Source organism: Typha latifolia, chromosome 8 (genome assembly GCF_019914945.1).
Source record: "Typha latifolia isolate L0001 chromosome 8, TyphaL0001v2, whole genome shotgun sequence".
In the NCBI taxonomy this organism is placed as follows: domain Eukaryota; kingdom Viridiplantae; phylum Streptophyta; class Magnoliopsida; order Poales; family Typhaceae; genus Typha; species Typha latifolia.
The window spans coordinates 11,126,519-11,145,575 of record NC_133093.1 but is presented as its reverse complement, the minus strand read 5'-3'; the positions used below and the strand labels follow the sequence as shown (position 1 = coordinate 11,145,575).

Genomic DNA, 19,057 nt, shown 5'->3' with positions numbered 1-19,057 from the left:
GTATATGACTCATTTCTCTATAGAAGAATATTTCGCATTAACTCTGTCCCTAAACGTGCGTTACTTTTCCTACACGCCAAATTTTCTTCATGGACACAAGAGATTATTCATTTCAGGTGATAAGACCAAACAGGAACAGAATTATTATTATTATTATTATTATTATTATTATTATGAGGGAGAAAATATTAATGGCATTAGGTGAAAAGTGGCATGGAAGGTTTCAGACATCCATTCGTGTTATATCCAATCCTTGTCAGTTGTTCTCCTGTCAAGGCAATGCTTCCACTTCAAAAATTAATGCCACTCATTAAATTATACTCCAAAGTTGAGCACCACTTCTATTAAGAAATATTCTTTCCAGGTTCGGTGTCAACGGACGGCTTAATGCGTTGTTGGCTTTTATATTGTGAATGTTTGTGAGGTTTGACCAAAGTTTTGTACTCAAGTGTGGATTAATTGATCTCATAGTATCGTTTGCCGAGTAGTTGAGTATTGAGTAGCAAAACACCTAAGTAAAAAGGAGAGACAGAGAAAAAATAAAGAAGAAAAAGAAGGTGGCATTAGCTTTTTAGCGGCGTACGTGCCGTGGACAAGAGGATTTCAGAGGAGGGAGGGCCCGGGAATGCAGTCTTTATTGTTCTCTATGCTCTCTGTGGAAATATAATAGATGGTATCTCTTATTAATATTCAAGGCTTATATTTTTCATCCAAAGGCTTTTTGAAAGGAAAGCCTTTATTCTCACATATTTTTTTCATAAGTTTTAATAATAGATTTGGTTTTAGAAGAATTTGCGCTAAAAAAAATCATTGTAATCGAGAAAAAGAAAAACATTAAGACAAAAAAAGATTATCAAACCAAAACATCATCATAAGCAACATGATTAGATACATTATTGTTACACGACTTCTCCTATTTATTTTTCTTAGGTCTGGTATATATTTTAAAAATGTTTGAGCTCAACTAATGTGATAGGAGCCTAATTGATTCATCTTCCGATATTTATTTTAATATTCATAATTTATTATTTTTTAATAAGTATTGGACTCGTGTGGTTGATCGCTCGACCAACGACATTCAAATGGCGAAATATAAGAACAGCCTTCATTGAACTAATCCAATAGAGTTGATCATCTTCTCTCTCTTCCCTTAAACCCTAGCTATCGGCTAGCTCCTTCTTACTCACTCGTCAATTTTCTTTTCTTTTTTAATGCTAACAATCTTCATTATCCCGCGTCATTATCAGCTCCATTACGTTCCTATACTCTAAATCTCACCATTTTCACTAATTTCACCACCAAATCATCTACCACTTCAGCACAAATAATCCACCTTAGCCTCGTACTCACATCAACCCTCATTTAGCATTAATCTTCCATCTTTCATATATATATATATATATATATATATATAACATTTTAAAATTTATATTAATTTAATTTATTTTACTCATGTGATCCAAATTTATAATAAAAATATGAACGCGTTCAAATTTTACAAATCCTTTGTGAAATTACCTTTTTAGGATACTAGTAGAAAAAATAATTTGGTCAATAAAGCTCGTCTACAACGTGGTGTATAAATTAATATTATTATTAGTAGTTAGTATAAATAAAGAGTGTGTAATATAATTACAAAGATGTAGCGATGTATAGCTCCAATAAAGAACATTGAAAAGACTAACAAAGTGGCAATTACGGTAATTTCCTCTAAAGCGAGGGTATTAAGCAGCAGTGAACAAGGGCCATCCAATGAGGACAAAGGCTGGAAACGTGGCCCGTCAAAATCAGGGGCCCTAACGCCGTCCGGTCGCTAATTGCACGTGACTTGGGCGCTTGATCCGGAGACACCTGTCCAGATATTACAGGGATGTTCCTCTTCCGTCTAGAATCCAATGCTGCCACGCTGGCACATTACTCCATCCCATTAAGCTAATTACGCTTCTAATTGGCTTTCCCCTCTCTTTCTTAGTGTAATTTCTCTCATTATGCTTTCAGATACATCAACTGATGCCAATTTATACAAATATTAGCCGTGAATTTATCTATATCAAATCCTTTTAATATAGCTTTTTGGGGATTTATCATAAATATCGTGGGGTTGTTTATATCTTTTTTTTTAATTTAATATTGAGGGAATGTGTTTTAATTTAATTTAAATGTCAACGCACAGCATATGAGCCAAATATAGCCATTGGAAATAACGAAAAAAAAAGGTATTTAAAAACATATGAAGTCTAATGGTCCCCGTTTGCTTTGCCTTTACTATCGCGTGTGTATATATTTGATTCTTATATTTTAGTCTTTAATACCGCAATAATATTAGGTTTAAATTAAATATAAAAATAAAAATAATCTAAACACTCTTAAGCATATTATTTAAGATTAAGAATAGAGATAAAAGAAGAATGTAATTATTTTTTTCAAGGATAACGAAATAGTCTCTATCCCAGTGCTTCTGTTAGTCAAAGTTAATCTATGGTGTGAATTATATAAATGTCCGTAATTGCTATGAGCCAAATGTTTCCGGACTCGAGCCCGGCCCAAATTTTAGCCCTATGGTCATATGATACCAGTTTTGATATATAATTTGCTAGTAAATTATTCAATATAAACTAAAACACAACAGCTAAACTTAGATGACAGACCAAAAAAATGAAGGATTATTGAGCAAATTATGGGCTTGCATGCACGTTCTAAGTATGTTAATCTCTCTCTTGATAAATTTGTAGCACGTCTTTGCTTCATGCTTTCTACGTGGAAAAAGAAGAAGAAAAAATGGGAATTGAAAATGCCCAAAAAGAGACGAGGAAAATTCCACATATACTATATTTTCTTCATGGTTGTATCATTTCATGTCACAGTTGTCAATAATCTTTTGAGATTACTATCCAACATTTTGGGTGCGCTAACATCACAGCACGTCTTAAATTAATTAAATATCTTCTAAATAGCTCGAAAGAAATGGGAGGAAAATAGTAGGACTTGGCCTTTGCTCCCTCCCACAACTATACCTCCATCTCAATTCTCTAAACCCTCCAAAAGATTAAACTAATGTCACCTTCTTCATCTTCCTCACTTATAAATAGCCACTCAAACCAAACACAATTAGGAGTACTCTAAATAGAGAGGTTAAGTGAGAAGAAACCAATGGCCATGAGAGGTGGAGAGGTGACACTAACAACTATTCTTGTGAGCTTGTTCTTAAGTGCTACTACTACAGAAGGCCAACTTGTAGTTGGATACTACAACAAGATATGCCCACAAGTTGAATCCATCGTACGTGACGAGGTTACCAAAGCCGTGAGATTTAATGCCGGAGTTGCCGCTGGCCTTCTGAGGTTGCACTTCCATGATTGCTTTGTTAGGGTTAGTATATATTTCTATTAATCCACATTCTAATATTTTAGTCTCTCTTCAAGCTTTAGTATAACAAAATATTGCATATATATATGCTCCTATATATGCTAGGGCTGCGATGCGTCGGTGCTCATCGACTCGGTTTCCGGCAATACCGCAGAGAAAACTGCGAGTCCGAACTTATCCCTTCGCGGATTCGAAGTCATTGACAAGGCTAAGCTACGTTTGGAGGCCGTGTGCAAGAGAAACGTTTCATGTGCAGATATACTTGCATTTGCTGCAAGAGATAGCGTTGCATTGGCCGGAGGACTCTCCTACGCCGTTCCGGCCGGTAGAAGAGATGGAAGAATATCGAGAGCATCGGAGACCACCGACCTCCCTCCCCCTAACCTAACCCTCCCTCAGCTCATTCAATTTTTCGCACGAAAAGGCTTGTCCCAAGATGACATGATCACCCTCTCAGGTAGCATTTATATAAATCGCGATAATTAACACGTAAAATAGAGTGTGGAATGAACAAATAATAATAATAAAATCTCTATATATTCTTAAAATCGCAGGAGCACATACCATTGGTCGTTCGCACTGCAGCTCATTTAGCAAGAGACTGTACAACTACAACTCGACTGTGAAGCAGGACCCATCCATGGAGAAGAACTACGCCAACCAACTGAAGCAGGCGTGCCCGAGCAACAACCCTAACCCAGTCGTGCCGTTGGATCCACGTAGCCCAAACACGTTTGACTCCATCTATTACAACAACGTCGTAGCTAATCGTGGTCTCCTGCAAACCGACGTGGCACTCTTGTCCTCCTCTGCTAGTGCTGCTAGGGTGAAGCAATACGTAGCAAATCCCAACTTGTTCTTGAGGAACTTTGCGCAGTCTATGGTCAAGATGGGCCAGGTTGGAGTTCTCACCGGGAGAAATGGCGAGATACGACTCAACTGCAGGAAGATCAACTGATTATGCTACTTTTATTTTTTTTTCATTTTTCCGGGAGAATTAATTCCCTTTAGTCGATTGTTGTATTGATATCATTTGTGGTTGGGATCGTCTTCCGATTTTATTTAATTACAATGGACTTTGTTGTACTTCAATTTTTAAATAAACCTTATATTTTAGTTATTTGTGTGATTAACTTTCAATTCTTTGTAATTCAAATCCTACTTTTACTTATTGTTACTTCAACTTCTGAAGGGTAGATCTCTATTTCGTTCAGATATTACGATTCTGTCTTCAAAAGATTAAGTTCCAATTTGCGAATAATTCATCAAAATAAAAGGTTTGAATCCATTACCACCGCTCATTCTCAACTCCTAGTTTCTCCACCAAAGATTCGATTCTTAAAACACCTCAGTTTATTATATTTTTGTCTTCCGAAGAGAGAGCAAATAAGATATCAGGGGACAAAACAGAGGGCAGTTGAGCTGAGGTCTCGTAATCGTACCCAAAGAAATTTCCTGGATGCGTATATGGCCACACGCAGTGCTAATAATCTAACTCCATTAGTGACTCCTAATGCAATAGAATAACTCGTGATCTCAACTCCCAAAGCCTAGATTAAATCTCGCTCATGTTTCCAGCTATAGACCTGACATGGTTCATTAATTTGTTCATTTAACTAAGTTTGGTCTAAGATTCCACTCTCACATCCCCATACTACTATAAGATGACACTGCCCGAGAGCTTGATCACTTGAAGGAGTTGAGGTAACGAGTGTTTAAAGAGAAGAGTGATGGCATTTATAGGAGGAGTAAAGATGGTGCTAACTATTGTTTTGTTCTTGTGTCTTGGTGTTATAAGATTAGAAGCTCAGCTTAAAGTGGGGTTTTATGATAGTATCTGCCCTTCAGCTGAGAAAATTGTAAAAGAAGAGGTTAGCAAAGCTGTAAGAGTCAATGTTGGCCTTGCTGCTGGCCTTCTTAGGATGCACTTCCATGACTGCTTTGTTAGAGTTAGTTCCTCTTCTCACACACTCTTATGTATATCTTTCTTGCATTTCATGTATAGCTAACTTAGATGACATATATACTTTCAGGGCTGTGATGCATCTGTTCTAATAGATTCGACGGGGAATAACACGGCGGAGAAGGATTCACCTCCAAACAGTAGCCTGCGAGGATTCGATGTCGTCGATAACGCCAAGTCGCGGTTGGAGAAGGCATGTCAAGGGATTGTATCTTGTGCAGACATACTAGCCTTTGCAGCCAGGGATAGCATTGTGCTGGTAATGAAGGACCATTGCATACTAATCTCTTAGCTTAGCTAGAAAAGTTTTGTAACTTGGTAAGTTTGCAGACTGGAGCAGTCTCCTACCAAGTTCCTGCAGGTAGGAGAGATGGAAGGGCCTCAATGGCATCTGAAGCACTTGGAAACCTCCCTCCTCCGTTTGCTAACCTTGACACACTAACTCAAATGTTTGCAAAGAAAGGTCTCACCCAAGATGAGATGGTCACACTCTCAGGTATTGAACTACTTTGACCAAGCACCCAAAACTTTATGCTTCACTTGTTAGTTCTTATGCATATGTCTTTGGTGTTATTCCACAGGAGCTCATACCATTGGTGTCTCACACTGCAGTACATTTAGCAGCAGGCTCTATGGCTTTAACTCTAGTGTGAGCCAGGATCCAAGCTTGGACTCTAGCTTTGCCACCAACCTAACAAAGCAATGTCCACAAGGGAAGTCTAATGCAAGCTTGGCTGTGCCAATGGATCCTATTAGCCCGAATTTGTTTGACACGAGTTATTATAGGAACCTTTTGGTGAACCGTGGATTACTCACTTCCGACCAGACTCTCATGTCGAGCGACACTACTGCAGCACTAGTGAAGCAAAAGGCAGACAACTCGTCTATGTTTCTGATCAATTTTGGAGCAGCGATGGTTAATATGGGCCAGATTCAGGTCCTCACGGGGAGCAATGGAGAGGTTAGGAGAAATTGTAGGGTAATCAACTGATGAACAGGTTGGCATAAGGCGTGTCGGAAAATTGCTTGAACAAGAAAGAAGAGGACGATGTCCCTAGGGCAGACTGCTTTAATTCCAAAAGAGAATGCATGACCTTCTCTTACAATTTTCTTTGTTTCACATTATGTATTTCAAAAGATCATCTCTTTCTAAAAGAAGGTTTCCTGCTCATGAATGCATCTGATCAACAATCTACAACTTTGACATAAAGATATGATTCATAATAATCTTGATTCTTGAACAAGTTCAGATTAATAAGTTTTGCATCTTTACATGAACCTCGGCAAGTCAACTACAGATTGCTTGTAAGAAAGACGAGCTATATAACAAAGTACAAGACCCTTCAAGCTAAACGGCAATCTGCTTCTCTTAATTAGCACGAAAAAAATCCAAATAACAGTTGATGTCAACGTCGCATTATTCCAAAATAAACAAGAAATGTGCTGTTCTAGCGAGTTGATAAGCATCTTCTCAGAACGATGGCCTCAAGCCTTTGAGAGCATCATACTTCCAAAAGGCTTGGATCTAACGAGGAGAGCTAAACAGAGCTCTGCCGATTATACCAGTTGCCTCAATGTACCGATCAACACAACGAGAGATGCAACTTCCCTCACTCCCACTCAAGCTTGATCCTGGCTTTGTAACGCACTTTGTGAAGCACTTGCTGCTTATAGTCTGTAGAATTAAGTTGAGAATTCAAACAACACGTAGATTAGAATATAAGGGCAAATAGTTCATCCAAGAAAGAGGATAAACAAATATAGGAGCTTTGAGATGACTTTTTGAAAGTCTCTTAAAACAGTATAGAATAACATCATCTCCTGTTTGTGCTCGTGTAGCTAATATGAAGGATTTCAGGACATTAGCTCTGCATATCTATAAAATAACCTCATTTAAACAATGCACTTTTTACTTTTTATGCCCACTTGAACAAATTTCTTTGTGATTCCACAATCCAACATGGTTTTATAATGCTATTATGTTGAAAGATATATGCCGTTCTATTGAAACTCAAAGACATATTTAAATACGAGCATAAATTTATAACAAATAAATGCATATCGAATAATTACAAATAACTACCAATTAGTCTCTTCTATAATAACATATCATTACAAACAACCAATGGTATTATGTTGAAGTAAAATTACACATACACCTAATAAAAATTTGGCTCATTCATGCATAATAAATTTAAAATGATACAAACGCCCTTTACATAACAATCTACAAGATAAAAAGAGATCTAATAAACCTAAACAAATCAGTCGAAATGCATCAGTATCTAACACAAAACCTCCCCAAGTAAACAAAGATGAGATCTTTAGTTGGGAGAAAGTAAGGAAAAGCCTCATAACGTTAAAAGGGGGATAAAAAAAATCGACCTCGAGGAATTCCTGGGCATAGGCTTGCGCGAGCTGGGCCTTGAGACCATCCATCACAGCCTCAGTGGATATCCCCGACGAGGACGACGAGCCGTTCGAGAGCGATGGCGACGAGAAGGAATCCATTCTCCACTATCTCCGCTATCGCGCTTCGTATTTGCTCTGCGTAGAGATAGCAGTGGGCAGTGGGATAAAAACCCTAGCAGGGTATAGAGATTTTATAAAAAGTTTAACAAAAACACCCTACAGTTTATCATTATTACCATTTCACATTCTTCACACGAGTCAGTTGAGTAACAATAGATGCAAAATGATATTAATATGTTTGAATATATATATATATTTTTTAAAACATAAGTTAAAAATAAATAAGAACTAAAATTTTTAAAATTCAAATAAAAAATAATTTAGATATTTTAATATTTTTATTTTTAGAAATAACATAATATTCTCTATTCTCTTTTTAGACTTGATAGGGTAGATTTAAGGTGGGGGGGTAGTTTTAAAGTACTAAATGTGAAACGTATGGGACATGAATGATAATAAAAAGAAATCGTTGTATGTTTTTGATAAATTCCCATTGATTTTTCAATGAGGGTTTGGTATCGAAAATGGGCACGGGCCATGCCACACAGTAATGGGCTCTTCCTACAAATTGGGCTCCCTTTACGTGAGCCGAGTGCAAAATAAAGGTGCGAATGACAATAAGGCAAAAGGTAAGGTCTTTTTGATAAAATTTCCAAAAAGAAATTTTAGCGGATCTTCTATTAGGAAATGGGTAAATGGCCCGGCCCATTATTAATAAATTATTTCTGATGAGATGTCCACATCACGTGCCTGATGACTGATGTGATGATCACATCAGATCACATCACATGGTAGTATAAACTTATGAAGGAAACATTATTCTTTATAATTAAAAAAGGTGAACCTTAAGATCAATGTGCTGGAAAAATATAACACCGACAGCCACGGAAAAGACTTGCAAAATCTCCACCACAAAATTCGTGTTATCAACTAAGTGGGCCACACTAAGTTTTAGGTCTAAGATTTCCTTTATATATTAAGGGGTTAATTAAGTACTCATATATATATATATATATATTGTGGTCGGTGCCTCCCAATGAGCATACAACGATGCTTTATTGGACCAAAATTTCTCAACCAAACCAAGCACAGTATCTTTCGCCATATCTCTAGGGACGTTGATGAGAGGATTTTTATAACTACCCACCTTCAAGTATTTTAATTCCAGAAAAGGGACAGCTCTTTGCTATTATTTCTGTCCCGACCTTTAAAAACGATGTTTCGATGTGCGGAAAGAACTAAAAATTATTTATATTTAATGCAAGGGATGAGATTTTATTCAATGCGATGCAGACTTATCACACTTAATATGCGGCAGGCACACTTGTCCAAATCTTTAGCAAGTTGCTTTTTATATATATATATATATATATATATATATATATATATATATATATATATATATATATAGTTTCTATAATTATATATTTCTTATTTTAAATTAGGGGAAAAAAATAAAATTATTTTAGATCGCATAAAAAGATAAGTATTACAAAATTATTTTAGATTACAAGTAAAAAGTAGACTACCCTAATAAAAATTTGAGGTACAATATAAGTATTCTAGATATTTTTTTTCTCTAAATCTAAAAGCAAACGAGGCCGTAATAAATGTGGATCATTCTTTGAGAATAGTATAATAATATATATCAATATTCTCTTTTAATTAGTTACACTTATATGGGGGCGGGGAGTCCAAGAAGGATGATCCCATATTATGGAGCCCTACAACCCATGCAAATTGCGACTGCTGCTCCTCTGCGGCACTTATCTGCCCTTCTACTTGGCAATGGGATCATAAAAGCTTAATTACAGAGAGCAGGGGGAGGAGATGGAAAGCAAGTATGGCAATGGGTGGTTGTGCAGGCAAAGGCATGGGGATGGTACCTGCTGCAACTTGCATGCATGCATGCATGCATGGCCAAGCCGAAAGGCTTCCTCATAGATAGGGTGCATGCAAAAATCCATTGCTCTCCTCCTCTCTAGTTTTGTCCTCTACTAAATGAGGCATTCAATGGCGTTTGCAGGTCATAGCATGGGATACATGGTGGGCCCCACCTCCAGGCTTTTGCAGATGGGGCCCCGCCACACTCCTCACCGTTTCTTCAACGGTGCTCTCGTTTTCATATGATGGATGGTGATCACTAGGGAATTTCTACGTGTTACTACCTACGTACGTACGTACATTTATTATTCTTTCCAGTTACCAAAGTTTACTTTTTTTGTTAGTATTTTTTTTCAATAAAAAAAACAAAAATCTTTTCTCATGTTACGGCTACCTTCATGCATGAAAGGGTTCCTTTCATCTGATGCGTGATGGATTTATGGGATCGGCTGCGTCGTCATTTTGTCTCCATTTATGTCAGAGTAAAATCTAAAATTTTATAATTATAAGGTAGAGCTATATATATATATATATATATATATATATAGTACTTTACAGTATTGCTAGTTTCGATCTAGATTCGCTGCAGCATGACTGCAGGAATTTACCTTGTTTTTTAGGATGTCAATCCCGTGCATCCAATGTCACCCAGTCTACTCTTACAATAACTTGTAGGATAGATGCATTAGAACAGATATGGCCTTAATTGATCACTACCAAATTAACTATGCCTATCATTAATAGAATTAATAGTTACACCTTATTTGGATAGAGGGAAGAGGAGAGAAATATTTATCTCGTTTGGATAAACATGTTAAGAGAGATCGAATGGAGGTCTCTCCCTTTCTCTCCTCTTCTCTTCTCTTATTTTTCTATCGTAGAATCCAACCACATTTGTTAGAAGACGAGCAATTCGATGCCGCTAAAAGTCCAAGAAGAAGGCAACGTTTTCCCCCTGTGATGGGCGCGCGGCACTGGCGTGAGAGATGAAAGCAAAGTGTAAGGTATCCACTGTAGAGTGCAACCCCACCTACACTGTGTGCCAGAAAATGGACCACCCATGGTGATTAGGACATTCGCGTGCAACCTTTCTCTGTCTTCTTGTGCCCTAGAAAACCAATTGCCTTTTGCAAGTTAGGTCTGTTGGGTCTTTGTGATAAGGACACAAGACCATTTTCTTTCCATGTCTACGTACGTATGTGACGAGAACGAAGGATAACAATGGATATAGACATTTGTTCAGTTATTTTTTTTTTTACTTGTAAGTCTATATAGTTATAATGATCCTGCATGGGAATTACAATGTCCATCTCTGTCGCGAAGGGATCCGAGAAGAATTATCACGTGGCAGTTGTCTCTGGCCAGGATGCTAAAAGCACTACAAGTAGAAATATTGGGTCAATAAATTGAAGTTGTGGTTCTATCTTTGTTGAATTAGTGGAAGGAGACAAGACACTATTTTGGACTCGGCAAGATCTTCCTGAAAACAAACTTTGACAGCATTCGGAAATTAGTACAATATTTAGCAACCTTCAAGAATCGTCAAACTCAAATTACATCGTCTTCAATGCTAGTAGTGAGGTACAAGGAGTATATGAAAACTATCCATTTGCTTAAGTTTGGAAAATTTTACTCCTGTCCATTTTAGATCAATTAATACGTTAGCTTGTTGAAAGGATGAATGGTCTCAATGATGACTTCCTTAGATTAAGAATGGGATTACTCTAGAATGGCAGCTAGTTCTACCTACTGTTCCTTTTCTATGCTCATATCTGACCATGCCTATAAATCATCAAGGAGATCATATTGACAATCATGTGCAGAAATAATGAAGAAGGAAAGTTTGATGGCAAAAGATTCCACCGTGACTAAAAACGATGTGCAAATAATCCTAAATTCTAGTAATAACATTATATTTAAACTTTATATCTGATCTAAGGACAGCAAGTGACAACACAACTACCAACTATACATGCTCTCAGAACATATGGTCAGAGACATACTGAATGATATCTTTACCAGATGCCACAAAGTGTTCAAAGTATAATGTAAAACTGTCAGATAATTGTAGCAAGTACACATCTACACAAGCTAAATGCAGATTCAGAATACTTGCTAATTCGTAATTTTTTCTCATATGTTTACAGAAATGTTATATAATGATTTTTCTTGTATATGCTCGTCAGATTCACACGGTAAATACGAGATTATGCTTTTGTACAAATGCTTGAACTTACAACTTGCACTTTCACATATCATACGTTCTTTCTGTCAAAACAACTGAAAAGCACCTGATGTTAGCAGTGATCAGATTAAACATCCTTGTTTTCAACTATAAATTGTCACAGAATCGTATAGTGCAATCATGTCATTAACTATGTTGATTCAAATGCATAGGGTGCAACAAAATTTGAAAACAATATATATATGTATATGGTCTCGATCTCCTTGTTCAGAACTGAAGATAAATACTCTCATGACTAAAATAAGCTAAATTATTATAGTTTTATCATTCAATTTTCTGATAAAGAAGGCTGTTCAATGATAGTTCCTATTCATTATTGTAGTTATCCTTTATGGTGCTATGTTTTTATCTCCACAAAACTGGCAGGCAACTTAATTAGGACTGCAGATTTCGTATGCAAGATATTAACTCATATTCATGAGTAGATTTACAGTCTAACAATGCTCTCTCTTGGCAACAGTTCGAATAAATTAAAAAGGAACAACTTGTATGATTACATATTTGGTTTCGTTATTGATTATTCTCAAACTGATTGCATACCCAAATTTGATACATGGAAGAAGAAGCAGTGGAATGCATTCGAATTACTCTTTTATGATCAAAATTAAGGAGGTTAACGGAACCGTGGTACTGTAATAAATTTGAACAAACTGTACCTCTAATAAACTGTGTTGATCTTTTTAGAGCTTTTCAAAACTAATGCAATATTATAATGTGTCTGACTTAGATATCAATGCACTTGAAGCCTCAATCAATACAACATCTAGCTATATGAAGTGATCGACTTCTGCATGGTACTACACAAGCTACCTCAAGAATGGGAATTAAGAAAGAAAGAAAACTAACTCAATCTAATTAATCAAGGACCAGAGAGAAAACAAAGTGAAGAAAGAGTGACAAAAAGAATCAAACAAAGAGTAGCTAAATATGTCCTATTATCTTACATTCAATGAGCGTTATGATTTCTCTCTGCATTCCTTTTAATTGTTGCCCTATTTTGGGTACTGTGAACCTAGTATTTGAATAAAACAAACAGAACCTATTACGGAATAGCTAGCTCAGAGAGTTCCTGCAGCAAAGCCATTCCTATAGCATAGCTCATGTCATGAATACTGCAGCACAGTTAAAAGTTTGGAAACGTTTTGCAACACATGAATCTCTTAAATCCTCAACTGGCATATACTTATGCTCTTACACTCTGCTGCACCATTAAGAACTCTTGCAATTAATAGGCCACATATATATGTCCAAGAAAATAAAAATAAAAATCCAGAATACTGTAGAAAGCTCCTCAAGAAAAGGGATTTTTTTTTTCTTCCAATCATGCATGGGTAAGGTCGCATACGAGGTGCTGGCATAGCAGGCAACGAAATAATGCATCCAATAAATAAGAGATAGGAAATGAATGGAGAAATGGTTAAGATCTGACCTTTTACTGCTCCATCTGTCTACCCTCCATTTTAAGGCATGTGTCTCAGTGCTTTGTAGCTACTCAGAAAGAGGCTAAATCTAGAACAAATTAGAAAGAGGGGGGCGCAAATGTTATCATATGTAGCTAGCTCATAGTAGGGTGTATGAATCTATGCAAAATATCTACAATTCGAATTGGAGATTCAATTTCAATAGCAAACTGTAATAATTAGAAGTCCTCATGCACTCTCACAAGTCTAGATCCAACGAGTGTTGATCTTTTTCCGACGACGACGAAGGCGAAGCCGCTGATGACTCCGCCCCGCTGCCGCACGGCGGTAATTGGAGGAGCGGCCGGTCGAGATCTACTCCGAAAAGCCTAACTCGCTTCGCCGCGGCCTGGCTATCGACAACCGGCATCGAGTCTAAGACCACCGGGACGGCGAATTGCGGCATGAGGGCAGTGTAATCGTACGCGTACTGGCGCTGGTGGTGCTCGTAGAGCGTGGCGGCGGGTGGCTGATGCGGCGGGGGGACGAAGAGGCGGCCGCCCCAGGCGGCACGGGCGAAGGATATGGAGGGGAGCGGGAGCCCCGGGATCCGAGGTGGGTCGTGGACGTAAGGGCGGCGCTTCCAGTCGATGAAGAGGCGGCGGTCGGCGGCACGTGAGAAGGAGACTGTGTCGCCGGCGTCGAGCTGCTTCTCCTTAACGAAGCGGCTCCAGCCTTTGGTCATGACGTAGCTCTGGCTGCTGTTCCAGTAGGAGTAGCGGAAGCACCACGGCTTCCCATTCCGGTCCTCGAAGCTGAGAAGAAGACCCTTCTCGTTCGACGACGAGTCCAAGGGGAAGAACTTCTCCGCGTATTGTTTCGGAATCACAAGGCGGTTGAGCTTCCCCACGTCGCTCGGCGTCACCACTTTCTCGAACATGTGTTCCTTCTCGACGCCGGACCACGTTAAGGGCACCACCGAGGAGGAAGAAGAAGCCGAGGACGAGGAGGAAGAAGAAGGAAGGGGTGATGGCGGGAAGATCGTAGCGATTTGTCTCTTGGATCCGTCTTCTTGCTCTTCTTCCTCTTGGGTGTAGAAGCCATCTCTACTTCTCCCTTGTGTGAGCTCCATCTAAGTCAAAGAGGAAAAGAATAAGGAGGAGAAAAAGGAGGAGGAGGAGGAGGAGGGTTGGCGATTCAAGTTGGACTAAGGGAGTATTCCCATTGACCTCTATCTTGGGAGATGATGGATTATGAGATTTGCACTGCCCTAGAACTTTCCAAGAAGAAGGTAGATAGATAGAGATTCTTTTAGCTTCTACAAAGGAGATGGGAAGAAGGTAAGAAAGAGAGAGAGAGAGAGAGAGAGAGAGAGAGAGGGGAAAGTGGGGGAGAGTAGCTTTATAAAGGAGAGGCGGGGCCCATGAATTTTCTGGTTGGGGTCATGTGAGCTTGTCCTCCTCATCATATGGGGATTTATATATATGGCTGGCGATAAGCCAGTTGTTCTATAGACAACGTGTGAACCCGCTGTTTTAAACTCACTCTTCATCTCTTTCCCCCCCCCCCTCATAAGTTATTAATATACACTGACATTAAGTTTAACACAGTAAAAAAAAAAAAAAACTAATTTATAATATAACTAACTTAATTTAAGATTGATTTGACTGTTTGAATAATGGAGGTGTTGATGTGTGAACGTACTACTGTGAAGTGAGCTGGCATATGATGATTTTAACTGTGTAAAAAAATAAAAATAAAACTCTCCCTTGCCATACGATGATTAGTTTGATTTTGGAGTTATTTGACTTTCGGTGTTGGAAGTATGTACTCCCGGGAAGTGAGTCAATGAAATTACTAATCGACTCTACGAGCAGCTAATGAGGTGAAAGGAAAGATTCCTCAAGGGGGGAGAAAGTGGAACTTGCGGGTTTTATAAAGTGGTGATGTAATAGTAATACGAACACATGTGAGTTTGATCAGATGCCTAACAAACCAAACTCTGAGTTCGTAAATAGTACTAAAATTATTGGTAAAGGGGAATCCACATCCGCCGTCCACGGTATTACTCACCCACCTTATTCTTTATCTATTCGAATTGGATAAAAAAGTTATCCAATTGCAATAATAAGTTATTAATATATAACCCAACACCCTCCTCTTACCACGTACAGGATTATTAATTGGATAACAATTCGAGGATAACTCCACTTAGTATCCGAATTATTGCTTCTATTCCAAGCCTTGGACTGGGTCTTCTCGGATAAAGTAAAGGCCCAGTAAAGAAGAATAGAGGGAACCTTCTTCGTTATTCGGTCAAAATATTATACGTTGTGGCATCTTACACTTTTCGGGTCTCCCATCATCACCAAATTAATATGCTTGTAGTAATAATAATAATAATAATAATAATAATACTACTACATGGCCCTTTGAATTTGATATTTATTTTTTTATTTTCTCTTTTATTCCTTTTTTCGAGTTGAAAATTCAAAACTTGATTTTAATTTTAATATTTTTTTGGGTGTGACGACCTAATTATGTGAATAAAATAACCAATTCTTCCGATCTCCCAACAGCAATAATAAGACGTTTGTTGGACCACTGGCATCTGTCCCAAAAATGAGGTAGGTATCAAATTTCTATTCTCTTTTAGACTTCGATCATCCAGTTAAGTACAATATATTTTACTGGCCCCATAATCGTAAAATAACCAAATAAGTTTATTAGGTAATGGATCATATATACTAACGTATAAATATTTATCATTCAATTTTTTGTTTACTTTGAGTTCAATCCTTAAAAACACCTCAATATTAGTTTTTTTTAATCGAATGTAACCATGTATATTAATTAAATTAACTACAGATATAAAATAACTAAGGCATCATTGCTAAACCTTTTCCCTTTCTAAGTTTTCTCTGAGCTCCACTGCCATCTATTGAAAATGAGAGGGGGAAGAAAAGAAGGAAGAAAGGATGGTAGAAGGGAAAGATGGAGTCTAGGCGATGAGCTATCAATGTGGTAAATTAAATTTAACTTAGGGTATCTTTGAAAATGAAACTCATAATGCAAGGGTCAAATAATAAATGCTTATAAGGTACAGTATAAACAATAATAAAAGCAAAACAAATAGTTGTTTTTATCAAAATTTCTAAATTATAATTTACCTCATTTATTTAACCATATTGACTTTAATATTTCTCTTCATAACTAAATTGATAAATGACTATTCTTACCGACCTCAAATTAGATTATATTTTTAGGGTAATTAAGTCTTTGTACATCCCAATCAACAACGTAAACAACATGAGAATATGTGCTTAATTTTAAAATATAAAAAAAAAATTCGTGCCAAATTAGATTGGGTAAACTGTAATTTACCATATATATTATATAGATTATCTTGAATTTTCTAATTAATTCTTATTCTTTATTGTCTTCTGGATTTCTCATAGTATATTCAACTTGTTGTAAAACTAATTATCCTAAAGATGGCATCAATCTATTATAACTCTACTTGCTATATCCTTTTCCATTCAACATTAGTAACAACCTTAAGATTCCTTTGAATCCATTATTATTTGTCAACTGATCCACTAGTACTAGTATGTGCTGCCTTTTGGAACTTCTTTTAGCTCATGGTACCCAAAAAGCACAACATAAAGAATGACAAGGAGGTGAGTTAAGAAGATAACGAAGGAGATCCAGAGCTCTAAACTAATAGATATCTAAATAATTCAATTCAAAACACACATCTTGAGTCTATTAGAATGATAATAATAAGAAAATCTCTACCTATATAACTTAAATCAAGTACATTTGACCAAGTCAAGGTCGTTTAAAATCTCAAGTTGTCTTTATTAGCATGCGTAATACCTTCTTCATATTTAATTAAATCCCCTTCTATCCTTTTAATTAGAAACTAATGGGTAGTCTAATCCCAACCTAATCACTCTCAACCACTAATGATGGACAGCTAGGATTTTTCGTACGTACTTGAGGTGCAAAAAGGTAGTGGAGGGAGTTACTCCTTAATCCCCAACATTATTTAATCTTCCAAATTTTATAAACAATTCCTTTTCTGACCACAAAGTCTTGAAAACAATTATAAACAAATGCCTACGATACTAACATGATACTAATTGTAGTATGTAAATTTAAATATTTTAATGGCACCTGGTGTGACAAGAGTAGAAAAAAAAGAAGCAATATATATATATATATAATTTTTTTTAAAGATAACACTCTGTAGGTATCCTTCCTACGTTGACCTCATATTAATTACAAGTGGTTTAGAGTTTGATGAGGCTCAGGCTTGAATTAGACTTAAATTTATTTATCAAGCGGCTTTAATTAGATATAAAAAATAAATTAAAATGAATTATAATCAATTTAAACTTAATATTTTATAGAGCTTAGTTCGATTACACCAAAGCTAACTCCGAAGGAATATTTAAGGTTATCCACAGCATCACTCTTGCGACTGGGAACATGAAGCTTTGCTTGAGCCACATAGCTTCCCCCCATCCCTTCTCCCTTATTGGATTAAAATATCGTCCCACACCTAAACTATATATATTATATTTCAAAAGAAAACTAAAAATAATAAGAATAGAAAGAACGCGTGGAATCTGATGATATTATTAGTCAACGACCACCCGGGAGCGAAGCTACGTGGCGGGACGTCAGCGGTATTAAATATGGGACTAAATTAGCGCGGGAAAATAGAGGTCGGGGGTGGGGAGTGAAATAACTAACAACTGTTTATTATTGACTTCTTCCCAACTTGTTCCACGCTCACAGCTCCACACTTAGCCTTGCAAAATAAAAAGTAAAAATAAAAATAAAAACCCTGCACATGAGGTGTTTTCTTTTTAATATATATAATTTTAAAAACCAAGAGCTTTGCTTACGGTGGCCCTGACAAGTGTATCACACAAGTACGAGGGAATCCTATTGTATTTCGCACCATGTATTGTATTATTATATGCTTACCTCTTTGTGTTTCCAAACTGCGTGCTTATTGATTTTTATTTTGCTCATGTTTGTTGTAGAGTCTCGATTAGGTTAGTCCAATAATTATAGGCAAATTACATCAGGATTGTTAGAATAAAAGCAGCACTCCTTAGACTTTGTGTGGGTTGATTGGTCTGCGTTGGTATATGCATTGGGGGATAAAATCTGTGCTTCCTCGGATAAGTTGGAATATTTTCCCACATAAATTGAGGAGAATAAAATGGCAAATATAGACTTAAGAAGTGTTAGGTTGTAAAGCATAACAAAGTCAAGAACAAATGGTGCTAAAATTGCAAGTTTTACTAGGTTGCAAATTACAATTCCATTACCATCTTTTTCTTGGAGAAAGAGAGAGAGAGAGAGAGAGAGAGAGAGTGAGTGAGTGGCTTGCATTATTGTGTTGAGATTTGAAATAGTGGCCTGGTAACTCCAATCTTTGTCCTTAGAATAAAACCCAATTGGTTCTTCCAGATTGGCATCGATACATTTACATCAAACAAGAACTCTTTTCGTTGGCCGTGATATCATAATCACTGCAAGTGGATCAAAATTCCACACTCTTTTTCCGACATAAAAACCGCCAAAAGGATTTTAAAAAAAAAGGACTACCAAATGCAGGTAGTAGAGTAGGAGAGCTAAACGAGACGTGATCATATGCTACTTTTAGCATGTGATAAGCATTTGCTAATTTTTAGTTGCCATCTTATT

At 37.0% G+C, this 19,057-nt stretch overlaps 4 protein-coding genes across 4 annotated transcripts; 2 read left to right on the top strand and 2 right to left on the bottom strand.

The window, feature by feature from the left end:
* The first annotated feature begins 3,150 nt into the window (after positions 1 to 3,150).
* LOC140794370 (peroxidase 5-like) lies at positions 3,151 to 4,324 on the top strand. Its single transcript, XM_073146382.1, has 3 exons — positions 3,151 to 3,369; positions 3,472 to 3,823; positions 3,921 to 4,324. Exons 1-3 carry the CDS (start codon positions 3,151 to 3,153, stop codon positions 4,322 to 4,324), a joined length of 975 nt encoding a protein of 324 aa, XP_073002483.1.
* Positions 4,325 to 5,058: 734 nt separating this feature from the next.
* LOC140793281 (peroxidase 5-like) lies at positions 5,059 to 6,500 on the top strand. The gene is made up of 4 exons (XM_073144671.1): positions 5,059 to 5,315; positions 5,400 to 5,588; positions 5,660 to 5,825; positions 5,911 to 6,500. The coding sequence occupies exons 1-4, from the start codon at positions 5,097 to 5,099 to the stop codon at positions 6,318 to 6,320; spliced, it is 984 nt and encodes a 327-aa protein (XP_073000772.1). The 5' UTR covers positions 5,059 to 5,096; the 3' UTR covers positions 6,321 to 6,500.
* Positions 6,501 to 6,528: 28 nt separating this feature from the next.
* Positions 6,529 to 7,906, bottom strand: LOC140793282 (mitochondrial import inner membrane translocase subunit Tim13-like). Its single transcript, XM_073144673.1, has 2 exons — positions 7,715 to 7,906; positions 6,529 to 7,004 (listed from the first exon to the last, which is right to left on the bottom strand). Exons 1-2 carry the CDS (start codon positions 7,838 to 7,840, stop codon positions 6,855 to 6,857), a joined length of 276 nt encoding a protein of 91 aa, XP_073000774.1. The 5' UTR covers positions 7,841 to 7,906; the 3' UTR covers positions 6,529 to 6,854.
* A 5,534-nt stretch (positions 7,907 to 13,440) lies between these two features.
* On the bottom strand, positions 13,441 to 14,779 carry LOC140794284 (B3 domain-containing protein Os02g0683500-like). Its single transcript, XM_073146251.1, has one exon. It carries the CDS (start codon positions 14,460 to 14,462, stop codon positions 13,590 to 13,592), a length of 873 nt encoding a protein of 290 aa, XP_073002352.1. The 5' UTR covers positions 14,463 to 14,779; the 3' UTR covers positions 13,441 to 13,589.
* Between the last annotated feature and the right edge of the window lie 4,278 nt (positions 14,780 to 19,057).

Bases quoted from the DNA above. Each gene is read 5' to 3' on its own strand.
- LOC140794370 (XM_073146382.1), top strand. From the start codon at position 3,151: ATGGCCATGAGAGGTGGAGAGGTGACACTAACAACTATTCTTGTGAGC. The intron at 3,370-3,471 runs GTTAGTATATAT...TATATATGCTAG, and splicing joins TCCATGATTGCTTTGTTAGG to GGCTGCGATGCGTCGGTGCT. The intron at 3,824-3,920 runs GTAGCATTTATA...TTAAAATCGCAG, and splicing joins TGACATGATCACCCTCTCAG to GAGCACATACCATTGGTCGT.
- LOC140793281 (XM_073144671.1), top strand. From the start codon at position 5,097: ATGGCATTTATAGGAGGAGTAAAGATGGTGCTAACTATTGTTTTGTTC. The intron at 5,589-5,659 runs GTAATGAAGGAC...GTAAGTTTGCAG, and splicing joins CCAGGGATAGCATTGTGCTG to ACTGGAGCAGTCTCCTACCA. The intron at 5,826-5,910 runs GTATTGAACTAC...GTTATTCCACAG, and splicing joins TGAGATGGTCACACTCTCAG to GAGCTCATACCATTGGTGTC.
- LOC140793282 (XM_073144673.1), bottom strand. From the start codon at position 7,840: ATGGATTCCTTCTCGTCGCCATCGCTCTCGAACGGCTCGTCGTCCTCG. The intron at 7,005-7,714 runs GTCGATTTTTTT...TTAATTCTACAG, and splicing joins ATGCCCAGGAATTCCTCGAG to ACTATAAGCAGCAAGTGCTT.
- LOC140794284 (XM_073146251.1), bottom strand. From the start codon at position 14,462: ATGGAGCTCACACAAGGGAGAAGTAGAGATGGCTTCTACACCCAAGAG.